The sequence below is a fragment of the Mercenaria mercenaria genome, chromosome 7, assembly GCF_021730395.1.
Source record: "Mercenaria mercenaria strain notata chromosome 7, MADL_Memer_1, whole genome shotgun sequence".
Taxonomy (NCBI): Eukaryota; Metazoa; Mollusca; class Bivalvia; order Venerida; family Veneridae; genus Mercenaria; species Mercenaria mercenaria.
In genome coordinates, this window is record NC_069367.1 from 30,592,396 (window position 1) to 30,601,781 (window position 9,386).

Genomic DNA, 9,386 nt, shown 5'->3' on the forward strand with positions numbered 1-9,386 from the left:
AAAATAACACAATTTGCTCTTCTAGCATTGTTAAATAAGCCAGACACCACAAGAAACTACTGCCCTGGAATTCACAGTTTTTTTGGCAGGACATTTTCATCAACAGACGTTAACATTCACACGAAGATCAACTTTGTACAATATTTTCATTTTTCAATAATGCAGTTACTAGTGAGGAACAAAACATGCAATAGAAAGGTTATAATTCAGTGCTGACGTACCTAGTAATTGGCATACTAGACCAGTATATTATACCTTTCCTAGTCTGCTAATACTGCCTTAAGGCACACCAGCCCTGTATTATAAACTCAAGCAAAGCATTTTATGAACAGCCAACACCTAAAAAAGTTCATTTTAGTCGTCATTTTATATTGGCTGTCACATGGTTATCATCTGAAAATCTGCACAGGAAAGTATCAATTTGAGAACATTGGAAAAGTATGAATAAGAGAAGATGGTCACTGATCCTAAAGCGCTCACCTGTGTACAAGGCTTCAGGTGTGTTTGTGCAAGTACAGTCAGGTTTCTTCTATGTTAAGTTAACCTATATTATATACATGTCACACACATTTTTGAACCTTGGGCAATAATTACAGTAGACATTACAAATCTGATCACACGCCAAATATCAAGGCTCCAGCTATTATTGATCCAGAGAACATTTTCAAAGTTTCTTATACATCAGCCTATAGTAAGTACATGTCAGACACGGGCATGGCTATTTTATTGACCTTAGGGCAATAATTTGGACAATTATGGTAGAGTGTCAAAAGTCAAACCCTTAATATTTCACATGCCAAATATCAACGCTCTAGAGAAAAAGAATTTTTAATGTCCGACAGCTGAAAACCTTTTTTTAACCAAACAGACCCGCATGTTCAATGGAACTATTTAACAATTTTGAAAGAGATCATTTGTGTGAAGGTTTGGAGATGCTATTTAAAGAAATTGTTGATGAAAAGTGACCACGCCCTCAGACGGCCATGTTTTTTGACGAATCGGAAAAATTTGAACAGTATTCGTAGAAGGTCATACAAGGACAATTTGTGTGAAATCATTTTAAAATCAGACTAACAGTTTTATACAAGAAGATTTTCTAAGTTTCTATTATATACATAAAGGGAAAAGTGACCAAGCCCCTGGCAGCCATGTTTTTTGACGAAACGGAATTATTTAAACAATCTTGGTAGTGTCACACAAGAACCATTTGTGTAAAATTATTTTAAAATCAGGCAAGCATGATCATGCCCTCTGGCAACCATGTTTTTCGACTAATCAATATAATTTGAACAATCTTAGTAGTATTCAAAAATCGGGACAGCAGTTCCACATAAGAAAATTTTAAAGTTTCCACTATACACATATTTTAAAATTAGGCAAGCAGTTTCACACAAGATTTTTAAAGTTACCACAATATACATATAGGGAAAAGTGACCACGCCCTCTGGCAGCAATGTTTTTTGACAAATCAAATTTTGTAGAGGGTGACATAAGGACCATTTGTGTGAAATTATTTCAAAATCGGACCATCAGTTTAGGAGATGTCGTTAGAAGATTTTTCTATTTTTAGCTCTGGTGTCCCCTATGTGCATCCAAGCGGAACCATTTGAACAATTCTAGTAGAGGACCATCCATGCCAAGTTTCATCAAAATCCATTCAGTGGTTATGGAGATGTCTTTTAAACACAATTGTTGACCACAGACGGACGGATGCACGCACGACGGACATGGCGTGATCACAATAGCTCACCATGAGCATTGCTCAGGTGAGCTAAAAAACAGAAACGACAGCAGCTTTGGTATTTTCTGTATTTTTTTTCTTTGTACACAGCATTTACAGTCTAAATCCTTGATGGGTACAGCATCTGAAACGAGAAAATAACAACAGATTAAAATCAGTATCTATGAAAGTTAAGTTTGTTACTGCTGTCGAAATCTACATCACAGCTAGGACATTCAAATGGTGGAGGAAGAACCAAAATTACTTCATGAAGGCATTGGCTGACACCTACGTAGAAGCACCACCATTCAGTTAGCCCACTTGACAAGCATAGATGGGATTAAACATATTGTGATGGGAGAAGTGATTTGAAATCAGTGACCATTAACCACTCCACCATTGGAGGCCCTTATCAAAATTAGGACATAACCAGGTCCTCAAAGTTACTGCCACAATACTGTAGTACATTTTGTAGATATGGTCCAATCTGACAGTCATGGTGAAAAGAGTTTCAAGACTTGTCTGACATTCGGTCAGACCACGTAGGATGACAGAATGGAAATTCACCTGAATGTCATGAAGAGCAAGCACAAGCAATTATGTATTATATAGATGAAAAATAAACGGCTGCATAAGAAAACTGCTTTGTAAAAACACTTTGGCAGTAGAAAAAACTGACTGTTCTGTACCAAACAAAACATATGCTCCGAATCCCAACCCTCCATGTCCGACCTAGCCAATTCAACTTTTGTCCGACAGGATTTCGCAAGGACTGTTCTATTATAAAAGCCCTTGAAACTAACAGTAATTCTGTTACACCTTCAATTACTTACAACTCGAACTCTCTTGCCCATGGCAGAGCCAGGCAGGTTTTTCTTGAACTTGGCCCTGACAGCACCACTGTTACCATGAGAACGGGTGATCTTGCCCCAAATGACACGCAGTCTGCTTGCTTCTTTGTGGCCTGGACAGGCTGTCTTACTGTGAACACATGCAATAAACATATTTATTACATACCAATATAAAATTTGTAGAAAAATCGGCTTGTACTTCACAATTAAGTATGAACAGGCAGAAATTTTTTTCGTTGTGTACCGTTTAAATTCATTATTGTACCTTTTGTATTGTATGCTGCCGGACTACTTCCATTATTTAATATACATGAACGGTCACAGTTCTGTAAGTAGTGCACATAAAAACTTTACGTAGTTCCATTCTAATATCTATAAACACTTAAGATTTTGCTCAACAACAAAACAACAAGAGCTCCGCCAAGCAGGGCAATATAAGCCCTAAGGGTCAGAGGATGAGAGCAAAATGTAAAGAACTTGACTGTTGGAGCCCAAAGGACAGGAACAACAAAAGGAAGAAATTCCAAAATAAGTCCTAAGTCCACAAAAAAATCCTTACCAGGTACAGATATGTCGAAATACACCTAAAAATTGGAGGAACCATCCATGTTGTACCACAGAAAAGTGGTCTCGGTTTTCCTATGGTCAATAATAACAAAGTTTCAAAATAAGCTATTTATAGTAACATAAATGGAAGTAATTAAAAAATTTTTTATTTTAAGTGAAGAAAAAAGGGATCTGCCAAATAAAAATAAGAGCACTGCAATGCAGAGCAATATACACAAAGCAGTCATATATGACCTCTGACCCCTAATTGTGACTTTGACCTTCAAGTGAGTCAATCGAAACATGCCTTCTGCATGTTGTCTCGGTGTGGTGAACATTTATGCAAAGTTTCTTTGAAATCCTTCAAGCAGTACAAGAGTTACAGAGCAGACACGAAACAAACTGATATGACCTTTGACCCCCTAAGTGTGACCTTGACCTTGAAGTGAGACATCCAAAATCGTCTCGGTGTGGTAAACACCTGTGTCAAGTTTATTTGAAATCCAAGGGTTCGAGAGTTACAGAGCAGACAACAATTTGCTAACGGATGGATGGATGGACAGATGGACACTGGGGTCATAATATAATATGTCCCTTCGGGCGTATAAAAAGGTAGCGGTATATAATAAAAGGGTCATTATAACAGTCGCTAGGTCTGGGATTTTGTATTCGGCTCTCGTGGATTTTGCATTGTCGGACCACACTCGCTTGCACAGCTCGTGAGATCAGATCTGGCAAAAATCCACTCGAGCTGAATACAGCATCCCAGAGCAAGCTACTATTATAAATAATAACCCTAATTGATTATACCCTAATCATAAAAATTATACATTTTCTTACGAGAATAACTAAATTACCGAAAACCACAATACCACCTCAATATTAAGGCATCGCCAATCTGACTAAAGTACATCTCCTATTACGCTACGCATAGGATCTGAAAACGACCTATTCATTGCCTCGTTCTGACGGCCCTTTCACTAGCCAATCAGAGCCTAGCTTACAACATCTTGCAAATCTACCTGTAGCATTGACTTTTGATATTTACAATTCTTATGTCCTAATGTATCATATAGCCGGTTAGCTCAGTCGGTAGGCCACTTGCTTCGTAAGCGAGGGGTCCCGGGTTCGAGTCCTGGAATAACTACATATTTTTCTTACTCTTTGACAATCGAACAAGTCGTCTGATTGGATAACATAAAAATAGCAATAATGGAAATCCAAAATATACAGAAGACGTATGTGAATGGGTCGTTCTCAGATCTTCGTTTGGGAGATCAAGTGCTTAAGGCATCGCCATAGTCACAACTCAGTATCAGTTCATATTTTCAGGCCGAGTATTTTTCTCTTGAAAATTGCACTAAAGCCTTAACAGCTGGTCAAATTATCATCAACATAAGAAGCGTATGATGATTTATAGTACATATGCCGCTTGTAAAATATTTGAGTCTCGTTTAGACAGAAAATTTACCCCAAAATATTGAAACTTTATGTGCAGTAGAACTCCAATATAAAAGATATTACAAAGACAAAATTTAGTTAATTTCATAGTACAATATGTATACTGCAAACTCCTACGGATTTTGTCGAAATTGTTCCTGGTTATTGCATTAGACACAAAAAGACAACCCCATGTAAATTCAATTTAAAATGTTGTTTGTACATGCATTACTGACCACAGGTAGCCAGGTAAACCTATACATAATCCTATAATATCACCTGTTTATATACATGTAAATTATGTGTGAACAGATAACACAAATTGGATAAATTGATGGTGTTGGGATTTTTGTGTATAATTCAGTAATCAGGTAAAATTTCAAAATAATTTCTGAAGACTTTATTCTTCACGATCTGCTTTACAATTGGCTGTAATTATCTTTGAAATGTATTGAATATATATCGAGTTTGACTGCAGATAAAATTGCAAAATTTTGTCATAAAAAATATTGAATAAAGGCACAATACAGGTAGTGAAATGCACATCCTTCTACTTGCATATGTTCACATAGATATCTAAAACATAATTATGACAAATTTATTGACTTTATAGTTACCACTTAGTCATCTTTTATTTTTATGAAAATTTGCATGTAAAATTTTGAGTCAAATGGCTGCCACTGTAGGCGATGCCTTAATGCATTTTACAAGCCAATTTCAGTCTAACCGGTGTAAATTTCTGCTTGTTTAATACATCACAAAATGCCACACAGAACTAAACAGTATTCATCATTTCTGTCTATTGCTATTTGGGAATATTCTATTCAGGAAAACACTACAAAATTTATGTTCTATAACCAAGTAGCTTCTTCACTGTCAGCATAAACATTTTCAGTCCTTTTAAAAAGAATTTTAAATATAGCTTGCAATAAACATGTTGTTTTGTTTACAAATATTTAGAAAAGAACTCATTGAGTTTTCACTCCATTAAATGTGCCCTTACTTTTTTGCCTTGTAAACATATGCGCATCTTTTGCCAAAGTAGAACTCGGTCTCCTCTTTCTTGTTTACGCCATCAATTCGTAGAAGAGCTGTGTGTTCATACTGATTGCGCAACCCTCTCTTGTAGCCAGTAAATACTGCCTTGCAGTAGAGTCTGAAATTTAATATCAAAATTATCACCTTAGTCCCAAATTATATCCAATCTTTATTATTTCCAACATATGCTTTAAGCCATATAATTCTTCAGTTTTGCAAATCTGTACGTGGATTGTTTTAATAATAATCTAGGCCAGACACTAAAAAGTTACTCACACAGCCCACAATCAAACTACACTCAAACTTTAAAATGTAACACAGCAACAAATCTTATGTGTAACCTCTATCAGTTTCTGACAAGACTGAGAAACTTTAGTAAAGAGGCACATTTTTATCCCTGTTAAGAGTACTAATTAATGTATTACTTTATCATTTGTTTTGACCTAAATACATCTCAACTATTTTTTTCCTGCTAAATACAAGTGAACAGATAAATTATGTACAAACCTGCCAGATTTCTTTGGAGGATTAGGTGATGGTGCCTTCGTTTCAGCCATGGTTTGGCTTCACCTGGAAAAAATTATAAACAAGAAATTCAGTGTTGGCCATGTTATATACTGCACTTCTTCCAACTTTAGGGATTAGTGGAATTCCACAAGGAAGCTTATTAGGACCGACATTGTTTCTGATCTATATTAATGACATTAAGGATTCTATCAGAAGTATAATAAGGCTATTTGCAAATTATATGAAATTATTTTAATACAGTAGACTCGCATAATGAAACAACCCAAATTCAAAAAGACTCAGATTTGCTTTGCAAATGGAGTAAAAAATGGCTTTTACATTTCAACAAAGACAAATGTTCAACCCTTTATTATGGCAATAATAATCCAGAAGAAACTTACTTCTTAACAGACAACTGCAGAAAACATGAAATAAAAAACAATGTGAAAGAGACTTGGGCGTTGAATTTGATACTGAATTGAAATTTCGCAGACATATAAGCAATTCTATAAACAAAGGAAACAAAATATCTGGTCTAGTGAGAAGATCCTTTTTGCATATAAACCAAAAAACATTCAGAAAATTATTTAAGACTCTAATCAGACCGAATTAGGAGTATTGTAATATAATTTGGTACCCAAGGTTCAAGAAAGATACTGATGCCATCGAACGTGTACAAAGGAGGTCAACAAAACTAGTTCATTACGTTAGAGACTTACCATATACTGAAAGATTAAAAAAATTTCATTTACCAAGTCTAGCTTACAGGAGATTTAGGGAAGACCAGTGTTTTTTTTTTTCTACCCAATTTGGGGCCGAAATAGGGCCCCAATCCCAATGGAAAATAGTACGGGTTTTTTTCCAATTTCAAGGCTAAAATTCCCAAAGTTAATTATATTTTCTTTTTTTCCAACTTTTTCAAACAAGACTAACAATATATAAACATTTGAAACACTAACAGTTTGCTAAATAAATGCATAATGATAAGTTATGTCCATTTTCTCTCTTAAATGTGACATTTTAACAGAAGATATTAGTTTTAACAGTTCCCAAATTAGGCATTTTCCGATGCATTTTTCCCAATTGTAAAGGCCCCGGTACCATTCCTAAATTGGTGGGAAAAAACACTGGAGACATGATAGAAACTTATAACCCGCTCAATGATAAAGAGGACATAAATTTTGAAAAGTTCTAAAATTTCTTTGTACTTAGTACACAACCTACTAGAAACAATGGAAGAAAACTAATAGAAAAAGCAAGTAAATAAGAACTAAGGAGGCATTTCTTCTCAGTACGTTCAGTCCTAGAGTGGAACTAACTGCCAGCCAATATAGTTTTAGCGCCATCTTTAAATACATTTGTCAAGATTAAATGATTGAATGGGAGACACTAAGTATATGGTACATCCCGGAACTAGGGGCTGGATACGCAACCGGGAGGGGGGCACAGGAGTCTGAAGACACGTCTCCAAAAGTACCCTTAGTTTTTCAGTGTAACTTCTACAGCAAACTGAATTAAGGCAATGAACCTGTAATGTCAACCAGAAATCTGTGTCCATCTGTCCATTTAGGGAAAATACAATTGTTTAAATAGTGGGAAATAGTCCATTTCTGAAAATTGGGAAAATAATGAAGCGTTATTCTAAATAAGACAACTTTCAACAAGATTTCTACAATGCCTCCCTTTCTGCAGTGCACACGATGCCACTTCTTCCAAATAAATGCTTAACCGGGTAACATTAACATTTCATATAAATAGCGACAGAAATTACACTGTGACCGCTACTGTGTACGATAAAATACTATTCAACGAAACACGTAAAATAGTACAGATTAAATACCCCGTGTACACTTTTACTGGGTACCTTGGATAAAAATGATTGGACTGGCAGTTGCAACTTTACTTTGCTTAATTGAAATGCGTCTTCTTACATTATTTCATAACATATATAAGTTGGATGAAGCTGATATATATATATCATCTCTAATTTATCAACATACCAATGAAAAAATTAACGGAAAAGGAAGTAGAAGGATAAATTTGATTTATTCCGGAATCGAGAACATTAGATTAATCGAAATAGAATGTACAGCACTCGGTGTTGTTATATTTTCTGGTCGTTCATGTAGAGTAGAAGCCCGGAACATCATTAGATGTTAAGCGTTGTCGCTTCTTAGGCCCATTTGTATTTGTTTTCCCAATTTGGTACTAAATTATTTTAATTTTGGTTATTTTGAATTGTCTTTATATTTATTCTATTCAATTTAATTGTCATAATATTGGTATGTACATTCTGACATATAATATATTACTACTATTTACAGTTAAAATTCCTTATAATGGTTTGTTCTTAAAAGATAAAAAATCACAACTTTTTAGCACAGTCATACAATATATACTTGTGTGTCAGCTAATCTTTTTTATGTTGCTTTAAATGTGTTTTTAATCTGTATGTGGTAAATTGCTTTCTTTTTCCTTTTATTTGTTAGTATCTATGTGCTTTTTGTTTTAATATACTGTAACATGTATGTGATAATTTGTGATTTGTTTATCAGTTGCTTTATTTGTCTTAATGTGCTTAACATGTATGCTTTTTATTACAGCTGTTTTACTTATGTTTGGCTTATTTACATGTGTTTGTCGGAAAATAGCTTTAAGCTAGTGTTATATGTTTTATACTTATCCGATGTTAAATAAATCTTCTTGTATCTTGTATCTTGTATCTTGTATGTACTATCAATTGCGTGTTTGGGCACAGTATTCATTGCTTGAGTTTGACTGCGTTACATTTATATAGTAAAAACAAGTTATTTTGGTGTCATTTGAGACAAAGAAGTATAAAATAAATTTTTATAGCTCTTTGTTTGGGATCATGGTCCTTTTCATGGAGTATACTCAATTATACTGTAACTGAATTCCGCTTAAGCTGGTGCTAGGGGGCGTGAGGGGTGTTGCATATTTTTTAACCTCTCATGAATTAACAGATTCAGTCAAACCTAGTCTGATTATTTTGCTTTGTTGCATTCTGTGCTTCCAAAAAATCCTCTATCAGATTTTATTGATGTATTATCAGACAATATTCATTGTTTGAAAACACAAAATGCATACACTTAAAGGAATTTAAGTTTCGTATCAATATTGAAAAAAGTGGAATGACAAAATGACAGACATTTCACCCCGATGACATTTCACCCCCCAAAATAGTATCCTTCTTCTTCTTCTTCTTCGTCTACTTCCATTCTTGTACAGCTCCCACTCTGGGGCAACGTCGTACAATGGTGTAT

The 9,386-nt window shown here is 34.8% G+C and overlaps 1 protein-coding gene across 1 annotated transcript; it reads right to left on the reverse strand.

Moving 5' to 3' along the window:
• Positions 1-1,794: 1,794 nt before the first annotated feature.
• LOC123554646 (60S ribosomal protein L35a-like) lies at positions 1,795-8,038 on the reverse strand. The gene is made up of 5 exons (XM_045344904.2): positions 7,967-8,038; positions 6,103-6,165; positions 5,561-5,713; positions 2,554-2,701; positions 1,795-1,865 (listed from the first exon to the last, which is right to left on the reverse strand). Exons 2-5 carry the CDS (start codon positions 6,150-6,152, stop codon positions 1,842-1,844), a joined length of 375 nt encoding a protein of 124 aa, XP_045200839.1. The 5' UTR covers positions 6,153-6,165; positions 7,967-8,038; the 3' UTR covers positions 1,795-1,841.
• Between the last annotated feature and the right edge of the window lie 1,348 nt (positions 8,039-9,386).